The 25418-nt window shown below is 38.1% G+C and overlaps 1 protein-coding gene across 1 annotated transcript in view; it reads left to right on the top strand.

Annotated features, from left to right (window-relative positions):
* The window catches only part of DOK7 (docking protein 7), a 63920-nt gene extending 38502 nt beyond the window's left edge, over window positions 1-25418 (top strand). The window contains exons 8-12 of the mRNA XM_061993841.1: window positions 11794-11836; window positions 20905-20970; window positions 22020-22091; window positions 23523-23675; window positions 25282-25418. Of these exons, the coding sequence (XP_061849825.1) occupies window positions 11794-11836; window positions 20905-20970; window positions 22020-22091; window positions 23523-23675; window positions 25282-25418 (471 nt within the window). The remainder of the gene's footprint in view (window positions 1-11793; window positions 11837-20904; window positions 20971-22019; window positions 22092-23522; window positions 23676-25281) is intronic.

Raw genomic sequence — 25418 nt, 5'->3', positions numbered from 1 at the left:
CTAGTTCTCTCTCTGTGTGGAGCAGGATGCACAGGTTATAACAAGGATTCTTTTCTTCATGTCTTTATGTGGAATGGACTGGAAGGAAGGAATCAAATAACCAGTCTAATGTAAATTGGCATAGCTCCATCAGCTACAGAACAGGCCCAAGTGTATTTTTAGTGCAAGCACAAGCTAAGCTCACACTGTGGAACAACTCTCTTTGGGGGAAGTAGAAGGAAAAGACTTTCCTTAGGGAAGTCCCTAGGTGAATGTTTCAAAATGATAATTACAGCTTAACATAAACTTTCTTCATCTCTAAGGCTCTGTAGAGGTAGGTTTAATTTGTTACTGACATCTGAGATTTCACTTTGCCAGCTTGTAAAATAGTTTCACAGCTCAGTCCTTCTCTATTTACTGTTTGTCACTGTAGCTGTAAAGTTGTAGTTAAACTCTTTATTTGCAAAGAAGAATCCCATTTCTTCATGAATTGGATTTTCAGTCTTATTGTAAAGCAGAAAACCAGAGTAAAAGGGATACTTTGTGTGCTTTTGTATAATTAGTGGAATTAATTTTTTGTTAAGCAGAAACTTTTTGACAAGAACAGTTGTAGTAAGTTAGGACACTTCTCAGTGGCTAAAGACTTGTTTTCCACTGGCAATTGTAAATTTTCTCTTATGGAGGTTAGTTGAAGCTTGTCCCCTTTCCTCATCAGTGTAAACTTGCCATAAGTTTCTCCTCTGACAATCAAGAGAGCAGGGCTATCTGAATCCCTTTGTGAGAACATGTGCATATATTTGTCCTTTCCATTTATTTTCAGTCTCTCCAAGCTTCCTGCTAAGCAGTACTTTGGTATTGACGTTTAAAACGTTGAAATGAGCTAACACTCTAACTGTAGCAGAACTCTGTTGTTTCTACTGGGATATGCTATTCTAAGAACATGTAGAACAACACTTCCCATCTGCCAAGCCCTCTTAATCTCACAGGTATTTCTGCAGTACTGAGATGCACAGTTAGTCTTGTGAACGTTTAAATACAAAAGAAATGGATCATGTTAGGTGGTGTGCCTAACCTATGAGCACCTTGCCTCTCCTGTTTCTTTTAAATGCTGAGCAAGAAGAATGAGAGAACACCACACTGGTTATTATCTGCACAGCAGAGCCGTTTCTGCTGTTATTCATATCTGTTTGGGCCTCATCCGAGACTTATCTGATTCCAGTTTCACTGGATTCTTTGCCTGGAGTGGTTTTCACTTGGTGCAGAATGAGTGGAAATTAACAGATCTATCGTACAAGGAAGCTCAGGCTAACAAATGTGGGGAAACTGAGTGTATTTTCAGTATCAAATGTTCTTGTAGTAGTGTAATGCTACCCTCTGTTGGAAATTGGAATATAAACCAGAGTACATGGAATTGAAGTGCCTTTGCCTTTGTGTATGTTACTTTGATTCCCTTGCACCTCAAAGGACTTTAGAAGTGTCAGTCTCTATTAAAAATAAAGAGAAGGAAAAAAAAAAGTCTTGCATAAATAGGAAAGATCTTTCCCCCACAGTTATCTGGACTGCATTCAGTTTAAAATAATCTTCTTTTCACATTAAAGTACAGCTGTAGGCAGAGATGTCTTACTGTCTTTCTATGAGAATAAAGATATGTGACCAATTCTAATTAATGCTGATTTTGTATTTTTGGTAAACATCTAACTTTTCATAATGATCTTACCACTTCTGAAAGAGAGAACACATCCTGCCTTTTTGCATGGCTAAAGCTGCTGTATATGCTATTATTGAGCTGCATGCTGAATAACAGCTCTTGTGTTCACTTGTGAAAGTCTGACTGGACAAAGCAATGATGTGCATGCATTGGTGAACCTTCAATAGCCAGGACAAATGTGTGCTTCAAGTTCTTTCGCTTCAGCATTACAGCTGGAGTTTCTGTATATACCTTAGTGGAGGTGGTTTAACTAACAGGAGCCGAGCTGAACGAGGCTCTGAAAAGTGGAAAAGGGAATATAGTGTTGCTATGAAAACACCTCTAAGAAGCTGACAACATTAACTCGAATCAGAAAATCTGCTGCATGTCTTATGCTTAAATTGAAAATTGTTCCTTTCCATAAAATTCCAGAACAGATCTTCTGTTACTGTAAATGACAGCTCAGCTGAGGAGTTAGGGGGAACAATGTAGCTGATTTTTACTACTCTAGGAAACTGTCCATCTTTACTTTGGCCCTAAGAATATATGATATGCTGAAATTTAGACTGTATAAAGATATATGTCTTGGATCTTAGACTTCCGAACTGGAGAACAAGAAGTTACTATTTCTGAGCTGGGTGTATTGGATGGTTTATTTTAATGGCAATCATGTAAAGTCCTTCATGTTCTGAATGGCAGAATTATTGTTATGAGATACATCTGGTGAAAGACGAGGCAGTGAAGGTTAATGTGAACACATTTTATCATGTACCTAGCATTAATTCCCAGGTGCGTGTGTTTGTACCAGCAATGTGCCCTCGTGGCCAAGAAGGCCAACGGCATCCTGGGATGCATCAAGAAGAGTGTGGCCAGCAGGTCAAGGGAGGTTCTTCTCCCTCTCTACTCTGCCCTGGTGAGGCTGCATCTGGAGTCCTGTGTCCAGTTCTGGGCTCCTCAGCTCAAGAGGGACAGGGAAGTGCTGGAGAGAGTCCAAGATGATCAGGGGACTGGAGCATCTTTCATACTAGGAAAGGCTGCAGGAACTGGGGCTGTTTAGTCTGGAGAAGAGGAAACTGAGGGGAGATCTTATTAACATTTATAAATATCTAAAGGGTGAGTGTCAGGAGGTTGGGACATTCCTCTTTTCTATGGTATCTAGCAACAGGACAAGGGGTAATGGGATGAAGCTGGAACACACTTAAACATAAGAAAAAAACTATTTCACTGTTGAGGTGAGGGAGCCCTGGCACAGGCTGCCCAGAGGGGTTGTGGAGTCTCCTTCCTTGGAGGTCTTCAAGACCCGCCTGGACATGTTCCTATGCGACCTGATCTAGGTGACCCTGCTTCTGCAGGGAGGTTGGACTAGATGATCTCTAAAGGTCCCTTCCAACCCCTACCATTCTATGATTCTATGATACTGTGCCCTAGTTGTCAAGTTTTGTGAATATACCCTATGACATTTGCATACGGTGGTTTTATTTTTCATTGTAAATTGGTTTTAGTTCCTGCCTACTAAACTCCTGCACCAATTTTGGCCATATTTATCAAACAACATTGAATTAAAATTGGTCTTGGAGGCAATATGTGATGTCTGGCTAAGCTGTTACTTCTGAGTGGCTGAATTCCTCAGCCTAGTCCTGGCTCCTGCTGTGAAAGTCCTCCTGTATCTCCAGTGTCTTTGTGCTGTGAGATCTGTCACGAAGCTTAGATGAGATCAGCAATACTCTTAATCAGCAATGTCCACCTTTACATTTGAGTTGCTTATACAGATCTACCTGGAGAGTTTGTCACTGCAGTAACTCTCTGCAGCTTGTCACTATATCTATATCTGTCTTTAGAAAACCTCTGTGATATAATAAAGACTTTTACCTGTCTAGAAACCAGTGCTTACGACTTTAACCTGTGGTCAAGTAGGACAGGTTCTCAAATTCACAGTAGTATTTAGTAATCTTGTCTGATATGGGCCTATCATAACAATTTTTTTGAAGAACTATGAGAAAATCAAACCTAATGAAATAGATTTTTAAAACTGTAAACTAAAACCAAAATCTGTGCTTGAGAGAGGTGGCAGACAGTCTTTGTTTTTTTTCCTTACAGTTGCTGTGGTTTTGGGAATTTCTCTGTAACCACAAGCCCTCTAGTATTGATTTTAGGACAGTTTATGGTGGTTTGGTATTTTGTGACTTCATACTTTGCTTTCTATTTCAAGTGAGTGTTATTGCTTGGGGCCAGCAGTATATGCTCTCGATTTTGGTTCTTGTCTACCAAGTATGAAAGCTAGACTTCTAGTAGTGCCTGGAAAGAGACACAAACTTCACTGATGTGTTTACACCACATAGTTTATATGCATTGGATGATATGGCGCAGCTGTTTCCTCTAGAATTCTATCTAAATACTTTCTTACATAATGAGATATGTATGTGATGTTAAAAGGATGTTATTTAGGTTGAAAAGTTAAGCCTCACGCTGTTAAGGAATTGACAGATTTACAGCTGCTCATGCCATCTTGATTTTAGCCACACATGTGTTCCTCTCATGCAGTGAATGAGGCAGATGTCCCATGCAAAAAGTGGTATGTGACCATGTAATTGCATTACAGTCCAGTTGTTCAGCACACTCTTTGGTATGTAGTAAAAGCAAAAAGACAAGAGCAAATCTTGTGCCTTGTTGCTGTGTCAGCTTCCACATCCCATATATTATCAGTAGTAGAGCTTGAAATTTGACCCTTCAGCATTGCAGTCAAGACTCCCACCATCTGAATTCCAGGGATGTTGCTGCTAGCTGCCTGCTGGAGGTGCCTTTTGTCTCAGGGTGGAGGCTGGGCAGCTGAATTCAGGTACTGGCTTTTGTGGTTGCTGTGGCCGAGGGCTTGTCCAGGCTTTTATTCATTGCCCTTAAGTAAAGGGTATCACAGCATGCTAAAGGAAATGTGTGCAACTTTCAAAGCACTTCTGATGCCAGTTGCATTCTGGATTGAATGACGAATGGTTCATGGCTGTGGGCAGCTGGGAAGCCCACAGCAAGAAGGGGCCCCTTCCCACAGGAGCATATCCAAACCACAATTAAAGAATTTCTCTGTAAAAACATGAGAGAGACAGGATGAGTACACAAACCTGGGCTACAGCTGAGCAACAGGATTAATTCTTTCTCATCTATTGTTCTTTAAACAACACCTGTAACTTGTAGACAAGTTGACCTGTGATTATCCCACAGATTTTAGAAGGAATATTTTATTGTGGCACTGGACATGGCTTGCCAGTGCCACTGAAATTTCCAGCTTCATGCTTTAGAAAGTAGCTGGTGTTTGGGCTTGGCTGCACAAACCGAGATGTTTCTGCACTGACTTCAGCAATCTCTCTGTAAGCCGACAGTTGGCTTGTGACAGTTGAAGCTGAGTAATCACAAATTTGTGGCTGAAATCAGAGCCCTGCACCTGAAGCATGGCACGGTCTGAAGTTTCTGTTTCATTTGGAGCTGTTTTTAAGGATCACAGAGTTTAGTAATTTCTGTATCTTTTGTTTAGAACATGGTCAACTGCTGGGCATTGTGAAACAGTCTGTCAAAGCAGATGACCTTTAAAGGTTGCTCCATGTGTCCATATTTATTGACCTTTCCTGGGAACTCTTTCCCTCCCCCCATGACTGCCTAAGCGTTCCAGCTTTAATCTTTTCTGGTGATTTGCTCCAAGAATAAGTCAGCGTTTAGTCCTCATGAGGAAAATACCTTGACTGTCAGTTTAGGGGTTCCCTTCTGGTTTTTTGGGTTGGGTTTGTTCTGTTTCTCTGAAATATTTCATCTTTGCAAACCTTCAAACATGTTAAAGTCTTTTACTTTTCCATTTTCTAAAAGCTGTTGACACTTTCTTGGTTTTATGCTGCTGGTTTCAAAATCTCCATTCAGGATTTCTCATTGAGTCTTTTGCTACATTGTCAGTTGCTAACAGTTCAAGATACTACTACCATAAGCTATATAACGTAACTGTAATCTGCTGCCTCCCTCTCCATGCAAGCTCTGCGAAGCAGTCAGAGAGATTGTGCTGAAGGGCCTCCAGCTGTATACTACAGGCATGAGAGTGTTCGTTGTTAGAGAAGTCTGCTTCACAGTTTCTGCTGGAAAGTTCTGAATTGCTCTGGATTTTGAGTCATGATTTGGATGGTTTTCTTTTTTAAAAATGGATATTTTTCATGGCCTTGATATGGCACTAAAAGGAAGGGAGAGGAGGAAAAAAAACCCTATATCATTTTCTCTATGAAAATGAAGCATCTGACCAGTGTTGCAGTCCCTCCTCTCTGTTTATGAGAGTGGTTTTGACATGTGCTGAAAAAAAATATCTCACAGTGCAAACAATTTCTATTGCTATTGACTACACATTCCTTTTTCATAGCAAGAAGAGTTTAGGAGCCTCTCATTTATGTTGAGCCTTTCTTCTTCCGCTCTGGGGACCCAGGTTTGGACAAATATTCATACCTGTTCTTGGACCAAAGCAGATGACACCTAAAAATCATAGAATAGTTTAGATAAGAAGAGACCTTTAACAGTCATCTAGTCCAATCCCCTTGCATTGAGCAGGGACATCTTCCACTTGATCATGTTGCTAAGAGCCCTGCCTAACCTGACTTTGAAGGTTTCTGGGGATGGAGCACTGATCACTTCTCTGGGAAACCTGTGCCAGTGTTTCAGCATCCTTGTTGTAAAAAATTTCTTCTTTACATTTAGCCTGAATCTACCTTCTTATAGTTTAAAACCATATGATTTAAAATTGTTACCCCTTGTCTCATCACTACAAGGCCCTACAAAAAAAGTCTGTCTCCATCTTTCTTATAAGCCCTCTTTAAGTGTTGAGAGCCTGCTACAAGGCCTTCCAAAAGCTTTGCCTTCTTCAGGCTGAAAAACCCCAACTCTCTCAGTCTTTCCTCACAGGAGAAGAGCTCCAGCCCTCTGATCATTTTTATGGCCTCCTCTGGAACTGCTCCAACAGGTCTGTGTCTTTCCTGTGCTGAGGGCTCTCTACTAGGTTGAGAATAATGGAGCTATAAAAAGCTACCAAACTTAGATGAGCTGAAATAAAAGCTTTATTTCTAAAGATACACAAAGGGAATTACATAAGCTGTGACTGATGAGGTGTGTCTGAAATGTTGACAGTTATCAGGCAAATGGCATTTCATTCCTCTTGCCAGAGATGATGGAGCCAGCTCAGCATTACAATGTACAGAAGCTGATCTACTTTTTCTTGGAAGTGTGGTTTCCTCCTTTTTAGGAGGAAAAATATGAAACAAAAATGTTGTGGTTCTTTGAAAATACATGCTTTATGTGAAACAGCTTGCATCAGTTCCTATCCTTAGACTCAGTAACAGGAGAGATTAGTCTTAGAAAAATATTTTAATTCTTTCTTTTCTGTCCATTTTACTTTTAAGTTCCTGGTTCCTTTTTACACCATGAAATTAAGGTTACAAAGCAGTTGTGATGCCTTTTGTCACTAGGAATCTGGCAAAACTTCTCCCACAAGTGGGAAATTGAGCAGTAAAGTATCTTTGAACCCTGTTATGCAGCTCTTAGTGGAAGATCTGGATTTTGGGACAGATCTTATGTCCAAATACTAAAACTGCCATTAGCAGCAGCAGAGCAGGATTGGGTGCATAGTCTATGCAAAGTGATTAGAGTATATAGAGAAAGTTAGAAATTCTAATCTCTGTGTGGGGTGCTCTTTGTGTCTGGTAATTTTTAAAATGACAACTGAACTGGTAAATCATATTTAAAGACATTTAAAGTGAACAAAACTTTGAATTAAATAAAATGAAACTTAAAAAAAAGAAGATAAAGACAAAGATATATCAAATAGATACATAAGGGAAAAAAAAAAGTAATCCTGTTTTGATTGTAAAAGGGATTTTGTTTTATGATGGTTATTTGCACACAGAGAAATGAGTGCCAAGGTTTTGCTTAGCTGTTTAAAGCAACCAAGCTTACCTATAAATAATGATCCAGCACATCAAACTAGTGGGTTCTCCTAACATCTATCATTGAACCTTACCCAAGATATTTGGAAGCAGAACACCAAAAATGACTGTCATCTGACAGCAGCCAGATCACTACCAGAGTTAAAATAGCACTGGACATGTAGTTCATGATGTGTGATATACAAGTGGTACATATCCGTTTACTGGGGGTGTTGTAGTGATGAGGTTGTTTGAACTAACAACCATGCATTGCATACTTCACCACTCAGCTCTTGGGTCACAGATAAAAGAATCTATATTAGAAAGATATTTAACATATCTTTAGGACTAAAATTATGAGATATGCAGAATTTTGATATGAGTGTTGTTAGTTATTGTCTCAGTGTCGTGGCAGGTGTAACAGACTTGTACTATTTGAGTGAGGTCACCCCTTTTCTTCTTTAGTGTAATGATATAGTAGATGAGATAAGTATTAGACTTTGCATTTGAAAATCATTCATTTAGATTTATACATTATGTCACCATAATTATAAAAGCATGCTTTGTAGAATTAAATGGTAGCTCTTAGGTCTCTGGTACTGTTCTTTCTATTGAGTTGTCTTAATGGGAGCCACTGTCAGAAAAGTCTCTGCCTTAGAGAGGATTGCAGCAAGAGTCCTCAGAGTTGCAGAAGCAATAGAAAAGGATATATTGACATGGAAATTGAGACAACAGTCTTACAGGCTGGAAGAAACACTTGATAACAAAAGACTGTTTTTGTTACGCTCTTCAACTCATGCTTTATCTCATCACATCTGGTTATTTTAGTCAGCTCTTATCTTTCATCCATTCACTATAATTTCAATTATATTTCAGCAGTATCCCACATCTGATGTGATTTCACACACCTAACTTCTGTTTGCCTTTCTGTATCTGTCTTTATCACGTATAACCTAATCTTCTAATAACGATTTTCAAAGTATTGGTTTGATTTTTGTCTGTCTAGCCTTTATCAATTTTCTCATCTTACCTAATTTGTACATTTTTATGAAAACTGTCTTAGAATTTATGTCATAAGAGTGACAAGGAGTTCCAGGCATGAAGTTAAGACTCTATTGTTGAACAAACCGTACCTATGTTAACAAAACAACTTAATTTTCAGTTACTTCCATGTCATATATGATGAGCAGAATAAAAGGCAAATGATGGTTTCAATTCTCACTCATATTTAGAGGTCAGAAAGTCTCACTGATTGATTTTAACTTGCATTAAAGCAGTACATCATAAAAAAACCCCAACTTTCTGCAACTATTTTTAACAGTTCAGCATTGCTGACTAAAATCCTCATTCTCTCAGAAGTGCTATATTTGTGCAAGACTGAGAGGTAACTTTTTGTTTCTTTCATTACTGTTACATATAACATCTGTAATGATGAAAGGGGATTCCTCTTTGGGAGATTGTGTATAAATGCAGAGCCAAAATAATTCTTTCTTCTAAAAGCTTTCAATGTCCTTTCAGATTTTCTGCTTTCTGTCCTTTATTTCTATGCATATGATTGCCACAACTGAGAACATTCTGCTGTGTAATGCACTTATGGCAAAAAGAATTAAAAACGGTTTTTTCAGACTTGCTGTCTAGTTTTGTGCATCAAGCCTATGCCCTGAGTGAGAGCAAGGCTGTGCAGATTAACTAGTCTGGAGGCAAAAGTGATGAAGATAAAGATTCTTTTTTCTCCTTCCAATTCAATTTTTAACTGACTTTGTGAGCTAATATCCTCTGATACGCCACAAGTTACAAAACCCCACCTAATCAAAACCTTCGTTTTTAAAAGCAAAAGAGTTGTGAAAGTTGTGAAATCCTTTCTTATTGGCAAGATTTGATTTTTATTCATTTCAGCACTACAGCCTGTCACTTTCTCTTCATTAAGTAAGATACCAGATGCTGCTTTCAGAGGCAGCATAATCTTCTTTACATCCACAGACACCACCAAAGTCAGAAAAAGTATTTTTTTGGCATTCTGTATTAGTAACAGAATTATTTGGGCCAGGCAAAAAAGCGTTTTTCCAATTGACTATAAATAGAAGTGACAAAAAATTCATAGGAGAAAAAAACCCCATAGAAATTCCACTGCACTAGAAAAACTTTGTTACCTAAATATACATAATTCTGCTTGTGATGGACTCCAAAGTCCTCTGTCTTTTCTTTACCTGTGTAGATAATTCTCGATATTCTTCACATAAAAGCAACAATTTCTGTGGTGGCACACAGTAACTATAGAAACAACATCCACTATGGTTAAATTAATATCTTTTTTTCTATAATGTTGTGAGATGTTTTTACTCTTTTAAAAATGAAATCTTGGCCATATTTCTGATTTCCTCTCTCTTCTGTTCTAAGAGTGTGCTTAAACTCAGTGTCTCATACTAAAATACACTGAGAGCATAAAAACTCAAGTAAATACTGAAGTTGTAGATTCCATATTTGTGATAGAATCAGGCAGAAACATCTTGGATGGTGTGCTATTCCACTGGTGAAAGTTGTTCTGCATTGCAGATTTCAGAATTGTATTTAAAAAAGCCAATTTACCTCTCCCTGGTTGGTTCAAGGTAGCTCTGTTAATGTGTATTTTATTGTCTGAAACAGATCAGTATAATTTGGTCTAATCTTTTTCTAGTTCATTGCAAGTGTATCAAGACCAAAGAAAGCCTTTCCACTTAACTTTAACTGAAATTGAACATAGCTTCTATAGGTAGGGGTTGGAAGGGACCTTTAGAGATCATCTTGTCCAACCCCCCTGCAGAAGCAGGGTCACCTAGATCAGGTCACATAGGAACATGTCCAGGCAGGTCTTGAAGACCTCCAAGGAAGGAGACTCCACACAGTCCCTGGGCAGCCTGTGCCAGGGCTCCCTCACCTCAACAGTGAAATAGTTTCTTCTTATATTTAAATGGAACTTTTTGTGTTCCAGCTTCATCCCATTACCCCTTGTCCTGTTGCTAGATACAATAGCAAAAAAAGGATGCCCCAGTCTCCTGACATCCAACACTTAGATCTTTGTAAATATTAATGAGATCTCCCCTCAGTCTCCTCTTCTCCAGACTAAACAGCTCCAGTTCCCACAGCCTTTCCTCATAAGAAAATAATCTTTGTTTTTCTATTGACAAATGTTGGGAAGCATAGGAAAAGGAGAATTAGGTGAAGAAATTTACTGTCAGGTGTTAATAAAAATTGGAATTTTATTGCTTTGCAATTGAGCTGTGTTAGTGATCAGCTCTAATAAGTATATAATGTTTTTCCACTTCAAAATCCAGAAGACAAATTTATTTATCAAAAAAAACAAAAGAGGTCATGATTCTCACCAAGATCTCAGAAATAAAAGGCAACACTCTGGCAGAGTGGTGATCAGTAGCACAGACCAGACTGACTCCACAGCCTGCCGTGATATTGCCATTGGGGAGAAGCCTTGATATCCTCTGGAGATGAAAGTGACAACATCCTCCATGTCAGTTTTGAATGACATAGATAGTATAGCTGGGTGAAACCTAGCCTGCAAGCAAGTTTTGGAAAACTCTTAATTGTAGGCACTGGTACTCTATGCTTGACTACTTTGATGAGCCCCAGCTGCCATTGTACCACCATGGTATGAAGAGTGCAAAACATCCGAGATGTCAAAAAAGCTTTTCTAGGAAGACCCTGATGTCACAGGTGGGATTTATAGGCAGTGTGAAATCAATTTAAGCTCTATGTTGGTTTTACAGAGCCAAATCAGAACCATAGCAGGCTTCAGTCTGCTCATAGCATCTACCATTTTAAGCAAATATAGACATGACCTTAATTTACCACTCTCAATCCTATTACTCCAACTTAGTATCTTCTTCCTCTGAACAGCAAATTTTCTTGCATTTTGCTGTTTAATTCAGAACTGATTCAATATTGCAAGCTTCAATGTGTCTGTTAAAATTCTTGCAAAGGATCCAAAGCCAAGTTAGTTAGCCTTTACAGGAAGTTTTTGCAACATATACATGTTTAGAACATCTTCAGGTCTGAGCACCTTTATGTCTATTCTGGATTTTAAAACCACTTGTTAATCTTTTGTGAAGATGAAGCAATTTTTCTACCATTCTTCTATATTTTGTGAAGTTTCTGTTTCTTGTAAAGATTTTTGATTCTAAAATTTTCTGTTTTCTTTAGGGAACAGGAATATTACAGTCTGGAGTCTTACCAGCGTTATCAGGTAGGAGCCATTTAGTTACTCATTTTGTTAAAGGATAATATTTAAGTCTCAAATCGTGGTGAGAGAAATAGAAGACTTATGGAAGCAGAACTAATAAGCATATTGAGAGTTACCCTGTTTGTGATTGGTTTTCCTGCTGCAATGTACAACTGGCAGTTATGAAATAGATTGCAATCTGTAGTATCTTTGGTTGTAAAGATTAATACATTTTCCCCTTTTGCAATCTAAAGAGATTCAAAGTTTTCAGTTCATATATAAAGTTGTTTAGGTATTTTTCTTCCTAAATAGTCAAAGAATGTTAAAAAAGTGTTCATTTTAGGCTATAATAACACCAAGAGAAAACTTGATTTATGTGTTCATTGTGTATACCAAGTTTTCTAAATAGCACAAAACCATATGAATATGTTTCTCATGTTGGTGGAACTACTGATTGACCTACAAAGTCAGTAAAGGAAGGAAGCTGAGTATCTATCTTGGAAAGATTATTTAACTGAGAGTAACACACTGATTATCTTTGCATTGTAAATCTGCCTGTCAGTAAAATATATGGGTCATCTGGAGTTTTCTGTCTAACATAGCCAAACTAGTCTGGCACCTTTCTATCATCATTTTACTTCAAAGGTAACATTTCCTAAGCATTTGAGCTTGTATACTGGTTAGTATCTTAAATATTTTTATATTCTTAAATGTTTTTATATTCCTTAAATTGTTTGCCTGAGAATTCAACAGACCCACTAAATTTCTCCAGTTGCATGCTTCCAGTAGATGTAGAACAGTCTTTTGTGCTCAGGCTTCTTAATTACTTTAAAAAACCTTGATAAATATGTAAACAAGTACAGCTGATTGGTGCTTGTCTGAAAAATTCCAGTAAGATAGCTAGGATCAGGAAGTGTCTCTGGAGAAGGTTATAAGTAACTCTATTCCTTTATCTGTCTTAGCAGGACAAAATCCAGAAGCATTTAGGAGATCTTGTTCCTAGTTATTCCACTCGAGTCAGTGGAATTAGTCTTGATTTAGAGAGGTGTAAGTAGAAACACAAATTGAATCATTATCTCTAAATTTATCTTTCCTTCTGATACTCAGATTTCTAGTTCTCTAATCAACCAAAGAGAAAAAAAGAGCACTTATGATTAAAGTGTGTGGAAATGCAGGGGAATTTAGGTCTCTAGCTGTGTGTGATGGGCACCATATTATTTCTGCATTAATTTCAGTGTCAAATCAATTGTGGATGCAAACAATATCTCACAAGAACTTAATCTCAGACTGTTTATGCAGATACAGTAGTTAATAGTTTTGATAAAACTTACCATTACAGGACAGATTTTTAGATCAATGGAGAGGGAAGATTCAAGACTGAAAAAATTTGAGTGGGGGGGGTTTCATGTTTGGTACACTGGGAAAATATTTTTTAAAAATAGAACTGAATACTTGTTGGAATAAGAGTAAATGCTTTAGATGCTCTGCTTGCCTAAAGCCAGTGAGAGAAGTTTTAAGCTATCCTTGTGGCCTTTCATCTCTCAAATGCTATCATCATATACCTGTAGAACTTTATTTTTCAGTACTGGCACATATTTACTATCCTCAGATATTTAATTTTAAAGTGTTGTCTTTTATGCAAGTGAACATTTTGAGTATAATTGAACTTGGCATTGCAAAGCTTTCAAAATTATACTCTAGCCTTTGAATGTTCTGCATCCACCATCTTTAAGCAATTAGCTGAAGGGCCCTGGCTGCTGAGCAGTAGTTCAAACAGTTCTGTTGTGCTAAAGGAACAGCATTAGAACTTTTTTGTATTTCCCTGTTATGATCTTTAATCCACTGATGAAGATGACATGGGGATATACACTAATTTGAGGTAACTGCCTTCAAAACCTGTCTTGCAAATATACGTGGCAGGATACCTCTACTAGCATAACTGACTGTACAGTTATAATGTTTGCTAGTGTAGCAGTCCGCTTAGTCATCAACAGATTTCTTTTTAATCATAGAAAACACTGTATTGTATTTTCATTCAAATACACAGTACAAATGCAAACCTCTTTCTTCCAGTGCTACAGGTGCCAACATGTTCTGTACTATATTTTTGCTTTTGAATGCCTCAGTTTTGTAACAAGAAATGGCATTAGAGTCAGAGCTCCTTGTTTAAATATTTTTCAGTTTATTGCTAGTGAATGTGGATGATGACATTCTCTTTCTAATGTTAGTTATATATGCTGAGCAGTAGGCTCAGCCACTTCAAAGAAAGGTGTCTAATTCTAATGGCAAGCTGAAAAGTGTTCATAGATGTGGCAGCAGTTCTAAATTGTACTACTAGATGGAAAAATCCAAGTTGGGGTGAATTATTTAATTCTGGTTTAAGTAATTTTGTTGTCTTTGTTATTTATAACTTCATAAAGATGGATTAGAAAGTGAGACCAAATTAGATTGCTTGTATTTGTAGAAGGAAAGTATTCCCATTGTTATCATAGCTTTGTGCTACAGATCAAGGTAAAGGATTCTTTGGAGCTGTATGATGTGGGAATGACTGCTTTTAAGTATAATAGACTGTGTTTATGGTTTTGATGGACCTTAAAATACCATGTCAGAGTAAAGGTTCAAAAATGTGATCCTGATTTCCTCATTTCTGGCACTGCTGAATTCTGGAGGTACCTAGGTTTAATATATGTGGTCTAAAAAGTTCTCATGGGACCTCTGTAAAGTTTCTCATGAAGGTTTAAAAAATTCTGTGTTATGATCTAGTGGATACAATTTCAGAGATATGTGTGTAGGTCCTTTTCTCAGGAGCTGCATACGTGTTTTGAGGTCATGACTGAGATGTACATTCAGTGTTGAGAGGTGAAACCAAAAGTCAGAACATTCCTTCATAGAATAGTGAGCCAAAGAGCTCACCATTATCTTGATGATCTTCCTGTTACTACAATCAAAGTACTGTATTAAAAACAAGGCTGAGGAAGTTGTCTAGCTAGAACCTCTGCCCTGAGGTTTGGATGTACTTCTTTCTATGTGTATGTGTGACAAGTGTGTCCCTTTAGCATGTTCTGCATTGAGAATCCTTAATTCATCTTATATCATCTGAAGCCCTTTGCTGTTCTTACACTTAGAATGTATTTCCTAACAGTTGCAGTGTTGCTCACTGTGCTTTAGGCCTGTGACAAATCTTGTACTCCTCTCTAGCTCAGTGCAACAGCTTAGATAGAAACCTCCAGCCCTCACTTGAAATGTTTTAATACTCCATTCCAAAATATTTGGATTTTCTCAGTTGAGTAGAACTCAGTGACAGCTCCCCTCTTTTCTTATGTTGAGGTTGTTTTGTGGAGAAGGGAAAAATGCCACTATTGTTGTCCTGGATTGCCAACTCTAAACTGAGAGCTGGAATGAGTTTGCAAAAGTTCTTAGAGTCCTTCTGCAATCCCTAGAAAAGACGTGTCATGCATGCTCTGTGCACCATATTTCAGAAACTTTTGTCTCTTCCCATTAGCTACAGGAAAGCCGATTGCCTAGCCTTTCCCAAGAGCCAGACCCAGCCTTGGGCATTAGTTAATTACAAAATAAACATCTATAGTGGGAGGTCTGATCTGTTTGTTCTTCTGTGCTGCAGGCTCTGGCACTACAAAAATCAATAGCTAAATGGGAAAATGATTTAACGAATATCCAACCACAGAAGCAGCATACTTCACTATTGTTAAGTTTTGTAACTACTAAATTTTCCTTTCTTTTATTTTTGTCTGTGCAGTTCCATTTTTTCCATACTCCCCAGGAGCAAATTTTTCAGCACTGTAACAGACACTCTTGCTATATGGCAGCCTCTTTCCTTGTAGTGTCAGAGGTACACAGTGCTTGATGAGAAATATTCCAAGAGTATGAATTAAGGAATAAACATAAACCAATGCTGCAGATGAAATATCAGCTGAATGCTAATTACGATCGTTGTATGTCTCAATTTTTTCTTAGGCAGATAGGGAGTCAAGATATGGATCAAGAAAGAATAAAATATATAACATCAGTACTGGAAATGAACTCATCTGTCTGCCAGCTTTGCTTTTGTGATGGGAAAGTAGGCTTGCTTTCATGCATTTTAGAAATTCTTACTGCAAACTTTTGCAGCCTGATACTTCTCTTTCAAGCTTAGGAGTAAGTTTTCAAGGAATCATTTGATATAGAATGAAAACTCCAAGCCATATCATGTTGGTGGTTGTTGCTTAGGTTGAAAGTTATTAATAATTCACAATTATTTTTTTCATGAAATACGTTGTCAGCTCTTTGGATGTAGGATGACAAAGTACACTATGTGATTTTTATTGAGCCACTAAAGGACTGTGTGCTGAAGAGTGTCCTTCATAAATGTGTCTTACTCCATAGAGATAAACACTACAGTAGAAGAGCATTATTGTAATGAGAAACTGACCAAGAACATCCTGCCATAAAATGTCATACTTTTTCTTGATTGCTCTTCAATTTATAAATGTCCTCAAAATAAATCCACAGGGGAAGAAAAATAGGAGCTGAGAAAACATGGTTTAAGCAAGCTGAATAAAATACATATTGCATTTACAAGTTAAACCTTGGCCTTAGTGACACTGAATGTAGTTTAGAGGGATCTGGCAAGTGGGGAAAAAGAAAGTCACTGCTGTGAAACCATGTGTTTGTGAATGGTCCAAAAGTTGCTCCTTCAACTCCTTGGGTTGAGTAGAACTGGTACATTCCTTTTCCCTGTTTTGGGGATGACAGAAGATGGTAAGTCTATGCCACAGTGACCCTCTAGTCCTGCCTTTTCTGTATTCCTGGTTTGCTTCCTCACACTCTCTCTGACATTGAAGTTGGGAAATTAGATATCCTAGCCTTATAGAACACAAAGATGAGGAACCTTATTTGCAAATATAGTGATTATTTCAGCTTTTGAGTTTTTTATTAAGGTAACACTTTATGTGACTATTCTTGGCCAAAGTAGATCTGGAACTTCAGATACATCAAGAATTTTGAAGTAAACGTATGTAAAGCATGTCTGAAGGCATATTTTTCAACAGTTTCCCAGTCCAACAAAGTGGTAATGGCTGTAACTTAAAGTGCTTGAATTTTTAAGTATGGGAGGATGGGCTGGCGTGATCCTACAGCATGGGAAGATGGATAATAACTAGAGGTAAAGACCCTCTGTGATTCTTTTGGACACACTAAACAAGCGTCTTTATGGAGCAATATTTTAACAGTCAGTGTGCTTGAATGCATTTCTACTTTTGATTGATTCTACTGTTTCCAGTTGACCATTGAAGAAACAGGAAGCATTTTCAAATACAATGAAATCTGTAGAGCTAGTAAGTGTTTTTAAGCATCCCCTTCGGCTTTTCTGTATTGCAGAAAATATATGAAATCACTTTGAAAGTAGAAGAATAACAAACTTAGGGAAGTTTTATAGGGCAACTATACAGTACCAGTAAGTCTTTTATTAGTTTTACATGAACAAGCCTCCTAGTGTACTCGTAATATTTCTCCTATCAGTCACTAGCTCTCACCTTTGCATGCTCTTTTAAGCCAAGTATCTGTTTTCAAAGGAGGAGATGGAAATGTTCCTTGGCTGAGTGATTGAAGTGCTTCATAATAAAGGTAGATTTAATTAAAAAAGAATCAGAAATTGTCATTAAGATAGTGTTTTCTTCTGTCCCGACTCCTTATCAGTCAATTTAGTATCCCAGACTTGCCATTTGTGATCTCTGTGAAGGCAAGTAGAGGCTGACCAATAAGAAATTATGTGTTGTGTAGTGTAGTGTTGCATGTGTCTACTCATTGGTCATGTGATGATAGGTGACAGGATCTGAAAACGTAAACTATCTGGGCTCAGTTTATTGCAAGTATTTCAGCTTCCCTCTTATTTGCTAGTATTTTTTTTCATGTCCCTTTCTTGTAGCACATGTGCTGTAAACTGTCCTTATTTTTGAAAACTGGACATAAAGAAATTACTATGAAGTTAGAAAAATGTTTCAAATATTGGTCATCTTCATTGAGTTTCATCAGACATTTGAGTCTAATCACATATAGGAATACAAAATACTCTGCAGCTTATTTTCATTTTGTCACATTTTGAATTCTTCCTCTGTGAGGAGAGTAGAACAGAAATAACTCTTGATGAACCACTCATTTTTAACAAAGACTTGAGGCAGTCAGCCACACAGAACTGGATGGCAGGGGAAACTGAAAACATTATTCTTAACAATCCCTTGTAACACCAAAAAAAAAATGAGGGAAGGGAACATCTGTCACCTGCTGGCTGCTTTATATGCTCAGAAATTTTTCTTGCTAACTTGCTTTTTCCAGTCCTGCAAGTCTGATCCTAGGATTTGTAAATGAGAAACAAACTAGCTTATATGGCAGAAACAAGGAAGGAAAATATCTAGGCCAGTCTCTGTTGACATGTGTTTATAGGACGTAGTTCAAAGCTTCAAAAAAATTCCATGAGAGATTTGACTATGTAGATATTTGTTATTTGCCAGATTTGAAAATGAGGACAATGCAACAGGTCGAATCCTGAAGTGTTAACGTAGTTCTTTTAAACAAGCTCCAAATAGGAAAACTTCAAGTTGACCATAAAAGGACTGGAATATCTTATTGTTTTGAATTTCCTTTCCTGTCCTGTGTGCTTTTCACAAATCTTAAAAGATCCATATCTCCTCTGAAATGATTTCAACTGAATTACTTAAAAGTTTTGAGGGAGAAAAAACCAAGCTCCCACACTAGTTTTGTGTTGAAGCTGCAATTAGCATAAAGCTGTAATCTTCAAAGTAAGATAAGGTTTTCAGCTGCATGAAGCGTATCCTGATGTTCTCTAATAACACAGAGGCAGGATGCTCTGAGGTGAGAAAAAGGAAAGTTAGGTACAGTGAAAACATAAGTAAATCAACTAGTCCAGGGTGGCCCTATTTTTACATTGATTTTTATCATGACTTGTTAAAAATAGAATTTCAAGTAAAGTTTTTAGAGGTTAAGTCCTCACCAGAGTATGTAAAGGTTCTACAATCCCATCTCATTTGATAAAATACAAACCCAGTTTCTCAGTATGGTATTCTTGAAAACTGTTTCTGTAGCCTTGGATTACCCTACATATGCTTTTGTGTACACAGATACTAAAAAACTAAAGGCTTTTTTTCAGTTGTACGCTTCTGAAATAGATGTTCATTAATTTTTTTAACCCATTGTGCTCATTAAGTGAAATGATCTGTGGTTTTTATTTAGCTCCATTTTGTGAGAGTGTAGGAATAATTTTATAACCTTGGATAGTATTAGATTTAGAAAAAAGTTTTATGAATGTAACTGTATACAGAGGAAAAACTAAAGAAATTGCCATTTAATTTAGATTTGTAAAGTTCCGGTTTTCTGAGGTATTTTAGATTGCTATTTATCTTCAGGAATTTCTTCATGTTACATAAGAATTACAGTAATCTTTGGACACTATTGTAAAAAAAACCTGCAGAGAAATTTCTCCCCTGCTCAAAGACTATTCATCAGTTTAGAAGACAGTGTTAATTTTATGCCCGATCCCCAAAACCCAGTAACACGTGGCACAGCTGTCCTGTCACTAGTGGCAGTTACTCATAAGCACAGCCTCCTACCTTATTTCTGTTAAGTACCATTTACTTGCACAAGAAGTTCTCTCCAAATTATTCATGTGAGGAAGTAGATGCCACTCATCTTGATTAAGGTGCTCACAGTGCCAACAGTAGAGACAAGAAAAACATGGGTGGATAGCAATAATGCAAAAACTGAGTTTAGTTTTGGGCTTCAGGGAAAACACAGAGGTGCTGGAGTGTGTCCAAAGAAGAGCAACAAAGCTGGAGAAGGGTCTGGAGCACAAGTCTTATGAGGAGTGGCTGAGGGAAGTGAGGGTGTTTGTCTGGAGAAGATGAGGCCGAGGACAGACATGATCACTCTCTACAGCTACCTGAGGGGAGGTTGTAGTGAGGTGAGGGTCAGTCTCTTCTCCCTAGTAATGACTGATAGGATAAGAGTAAATGGGCTCAAGTTGTGCCGGGGGAGGTTTAGATTGGCGATTGGGAAGAACTTTTTCACTGAGATGATTTTAAACACTGCAATGGGCTGCCCAGGAAAGCGATGGAGTCCCCATCCCTGGAGATATTTAAAAGACACATAGATGAGGTGCTGAGGGGGGCCATGATTTGGTGGTGCGTTTGACAGTGTGAGGTTAGTGGTTGGACTCAATGATCTTAAAGGTCTTTTCCAACCAAAATGATTTTTGGATTTAATGAATATAGGTAGGCATAGTGTTGATTGCTCTGCTGGTCAAATAAAGAATGGATGTGAGTGTGTAGATGAACCACATTACGTGTGTACAACTCTGCAGGTTTCTCCTCAAACTTCAGTATCTAATACTGTTCCTAGGACAGCTTGCTGCTGACCTACATAGGGCTGGGGAAAGGAGACTGACTGTGTCATCTGAAATGCCCTGGGTAAAGCTTTCCTGGCTGTAACACTTGGAATGGTATTTCACAAGAACCAGCTATGACCTGGATTTAAAACCCATGGAGGTTGCATCTTCTGCCTACACTTCACCCTGCCACAGTTTATGCATGTCTAAAACCAGAGAGTGGACTACTAAAGTGTGGTACAATTCTTCTCAATAACTTTAATAGGATTTGAATGCAGTCTGATGAGATTTTAACAATCACAAAGTTTGTGGTTGCCAAAGCTATGTTATGGATCAAAAAAGCAACTCCCCACTCAGATTTCATTGCCATTTTATTTCTCAGTACAAGATGACTGTCTCTGTGAGTAAGGCAGTACTCAGCACAAACAGAGAGACTAGTGTGCTGAAATTTTACAGAAGACGTTCTTTATGAAGAAAGAAAGAAAACAACAAAATTAGTTTATAGTACCACAATCTCGGGATAAAGAATTCAGCCACCAAAGAGCAATATTGCTTAAATGGAGAACAATGACTTGCAGTTGTTATTGAAATTTTTCTTGATGTCTCAGAATCATCTACTAAAAATGCTGATGCATGGCAGATATCTAATAATAGTGACAGGTATTTAGATTTAATGTGAATATCTCTTTGAAAACAGGGGGTGCTTCTGTCATGGCAGCTTCTGGGTCTTTGAAAGTACACAGAGGCCACAGTGTCCAAGTTGGTAAGTGGTTACAAGGTATGTGTGTGCACGTAAATTTAAGTTAATTTAAACCTAAATGATTTTAAACTTCTAAAAATGTTAAAGGTAATGTATGACCTGATTCCCTATTGTAAGATTTCAGTATTTTGTTGGGTTTTTTTTTCGCTTTGCAGGGTTTTTGTTAGAGATGCATTGACAGATGGGATAAGTTTAGAAGAGGCAGTGACAGATGAGATAAGTGTCAGAGCACAGGCAGTAATCTTATTCACAGCAGTAAAATGCTGCCAGCACTTTAACTAAGGACACTCACCAAAAAAATCCCACCTCGAGCCATGAGAAATTCTGTACCTTACCAATAATGTGGTGTGAAAAAAACCTTCCACCACACATAAAGATACTTCATGATAATGGAGTGGGAAATAACACCAGCAGATAAAATTGTGTTTGTCATTGAAAATTAATCCAAATCTGTTAATTCCATGGACATAACTTTTTAACTTGCCTTGTTTGAACTCGTGAGAGAACCTAGGTGTCTTTTTACAACTTAGTGCTTTGGAAGCACTGGGTGCTGTTGTGCAACTTGGTTTCTTGCTAAGCTGATAATTTGCACTTGGAAAGCAAAGTTATCTTTGGAAGGGCTACTTTAAGCATTTTCTATGGAACTTTGTCAGAAATCAAGAAGTTATCCATCATGTTGGAGGTGGAATTTTAACAAGAGTCTTCCAGATGCTCCCAAGATCACCCACACACTTATCCCTGATTCATGCATTCAAGGCAGCTTTGCTCCCTCATTAATGTACAGCAAAACACGCTGTTGACTTCTGTGGCCTCCAGTGAGAATTAACTGTAAAAATGCCCTAATGTTTATTTCCTTGCAGTTTCCACTCATGAGAAAATGCTGACATTGCCAACAGGAAAGTTGACAATAGCCACTGTTCCTGCTTTCTGAGATTTTTCAGTATGATAGTTCAGATTAGAAAGTTACACATCAGAACCAGAAAATCATATGCTTTGTTTTCATTGTGCAAATACCTAAATCCAAAGCTGTTGATGCTATTCCTGTATTCTAGGTCCTAAAAGTGGACATGAGATGCTGACGCTTCCTCCAGAACCTGGAACTCCTGCTAGCCCTGAGGAACCTGGTGAGTACAGGTCTTTGCAGCCAACTGCATCAGGGGACACAAAGATCTCCTGTTTCTTTTTTCTTCTTTTCTTTTTTTTGCTCTGATGTCATCTAAATGCCCATTTTTGAGGTGTTGCCCTTTGCATGCGTGAGCTTTACACGTGTGCTCACACGCACACACGTTTATCTTGGGGCTGTGTTTGCGGTGCTGGTTTTCTTTCTGCGTTATTTATTGCACATCTCTGAGAATGGTGCCTGCGTAGGGTAGAAAATATGAATAACTAACACTTGCTGAAAGACTAAAACATCAGTTTCAAAAATAATGTTCTTCTCTCCTCCCCAATTATACTATTTTTTCCCCTTCTTTCCTCCCTCATTTTGGTGCCACTGTATTTGCTTTTTTACTCTTCTCCTGTCATTTGCTGAACAGTCTTTTTTCTTCCTACCTTTTCCCCCTTTCTCTTCAAGCAATCATGATATTCTACCAGTTCTTTCAGAATGTTGTAACCATGCATTTTGGTCTGTTTGTCTCTCAAATTCTCCTTCCATAATGATCTCAAATACTAGCCCTATGAACCCTCTTGGAAGCATCTTCTACCTCTGCCCACACAGAACAGACTGCTGAAAGAACTGTCTTTGTCCATAGCTCTCTGTGTATCCTTTTTTTTTTCCTTAGTAGGAGCTTTTATTGTCTTGTGTTTTTCGAATAAACCTTTCTCTTCAAATAAGTATGAGCCAGTTTTTAGTGTCTAATGAGGTTAGGGTTTTTTATTTGAATGAAAATTGAAAAGCCAAGTATTTCTATGTTTACAAAGAAAGCAGAGTTTCTATTAAGAGAGCACTAACTAAACAACAGAAAACTTCTTTCCTTCTAATTGCATTTTTCCCAACTTTGTTCTTAGTTTGTTTTTTTTTTTTCCCTAGAGAAGAATATTTGCCTGTTGACAGGGATTTCTTTGTTCTGTGTATTTCTGTGTTCTGTATGAAATGGTTCTGTCCCTGTTTTTGGGACATATATTCCAAACTTGCAGTGATTGTGGTTGCTCTCTTGCAAATGATATAATAGTTCACATCTTCCTAGAACAGATTGCTTCATATGAGGCTTTACCAATCTGAGTTAGAGGTGAAAGTCTTGTTGAGGTACTGTTGCACACGTTGCTTCTCTTTGAAAATATCTGTGTAGTGGTGGCTTTCTGTCACTACATAGCGAAATCACCGGCTTGGCTCTGCGGTCTTCCACATAGATCCTGGCTTGATCAGTCTTTCAGGATCTTTTCTGCAGAAACCTGAGTCTTCTCATGTCTCATCTATGACTGAGGAGTGTAGTTAAGCAAGCAAAGTAGTTGTTGCTGCACGTTTGCTTTCAGAACATTTGAAGCAACGGTGCATGTGTATAAAATGGATCATTGGCCACTGCAAACTGTCTATAATAACGTGTTACGTATTTTAGAAGGGGCAGTAGGTTATTCAGCTGATGTCCCTACATCAGATCGACCCCACAGTGAGACAGCCACCTACGTTAATATTCCTGTCAGCCCGACTTCCAAAAAACAGCTTCATTACATGGAACTGGAACTTCAAGAACCCAGCACGAGCATACGAGGTAAGGAAATTCACAGCACTACTGTAGTAAAGGATGCAGCAATGCAGTATGTTTGGACTATGGGGAATCTTTATTTCTCATGTCCCCATGGGCTCTTGTTAACAGAAGAGTTGAACCCCAATACATCAGAGAGCCAGTTCTTGTAATTGCCAAGTCTTTTGGAAAAAGTTTTTAAGTAGTGAGGTTCTATAAGGTGTTGCATCCCTCTGACAGGTGCTTTGTATATGCACTCCTTCTAAAGTGAACATTTTTGTGTCTGTAGAGTTTGACAGACAGCAATTTACTTCATGTTCTCAAGATTTTCGTTGCACATATTAGGACTGCACTTAATTTTTCTTGCTTGGCTTCAGAAACAGTGCTGTGGGTGTAGGTGTACAGGGCTTGCTCCTGAAAATACTGGCTCTGGAGCCATGCAGCAAATGAATAAGAAAAGGACACAGTGTTCCTCTATCTGCTCTCCATAAGATTGTGTGAAAGTGTTGCAGAGAGGAAGCCAGCTCAACTATTTGATCTTTAAAATTATTTTATTATTATTCTATCTGGGTCTGGATATTTTACTTCTAATGCTTAACTTGGACAATTACAACATAAACATGCAGTCTAGCTACCAAGTATTGTTATTTAGAGATGCGTTTCTCCTTACAGAAAGTCTCTAATTGGGATCTGGCATTTAATTGCTCACATTTGGTATTGATGGGTTTTCAATATATATGGTTTTCAGCTACTGAGATTTTAATTCTTATACTTAATTTCAGTGATTTTATTAACCTTGAAATATTAACACTTGGGGTTTTTTTGTGTTTGTATGGCTCCAGTTAATTCTAAGCTTCTCCTAGATTTTAATGTAGTTCTCTGTACAACATGGTAAAGCAACATTTTTTCTCCATGTTGAAGACAGTGAACCAAGGCATTAAGAATGAAGAGCCAAATTCTATAAACTAATGTAAACTTTCCTAAAAGTCAACTGCCCTCCCAAGCTTGAAGGTGCCTTTAATGACCATAAATACTTTATTTTTGCACACTAAAGCTTTCCCAGACTTTAGAGTTGTGTGTCTGCACTTATACAAAACTATACTCTACTCCTGAAGAGACTGAGCAGCTTTTGTCTCCCTTATTGTTCAGTGTTGGACTAAATTGGGTTGTTTTTGTGAGGCTGAAGGTGGCTGATCTGGTATATGTTCACAGAGTGCCTAATCCCCACCAACCCCCCTACCAAAGGTGTTTGGAAGTACCAGATGTTGTTCATTTGCTGTCCAGTAGCCTGCTGATAAAGGCTCCCAGAAGTGAGAGAGCTGAGGTCAATTTTGTCTTCTACTGGGAGGAGTAGGAGTAGAGATTCAGACTTGTGGCAGAAAGACAAGAGGTTCGTTTGCTTATTTGAAGAAAACCAGATAGCTAAAATATGCAGATAAAAAAGCTTTTGAGGTTTGGGTGGTTTTTTTTCAGTTGTGGTCATCATCTTAATCCTTTTATAAAACTCGCTTTAATAACAGACCAAGATCACCTAGGAAATCAGTGGAAGAAGTGTCTCAGTAGCTTAGCGCTGGGTTGGTTTGACCCAGGAATGTTTGAAGGGTATTTACAAGGATTTCATTTGGTATTTCAGGGAGTGGATCATCTCGATATGCACAGATTGACATTGCAGCTACCGAGACAGCCCACAAAGTGGGAACGCAGCACGCTCAGTGCCGGGAGGAACGCTTGCAGGAGTTAGAGCAGAAGAAGAAAGGGGCTCAGCAGTGA

This window comes from Colius striatus, chromosome 3 (assembly GCF_028858725.1).
Source record: "Colius striatus isolate bColStr4 chromosome 3, bColStr4.1.hap1, whole genome shotgun sequence".
NCBI lineage: Eukaryota > Metazoa > Chordata > Aves > Coliiformes > Coliidae > Colius > Colius striatus.
The sequence above is the reverse complement of the archived record's forward strand: the minus strand, read 5'-3'. Positions and strand labels throughout refer to the sequence as shown.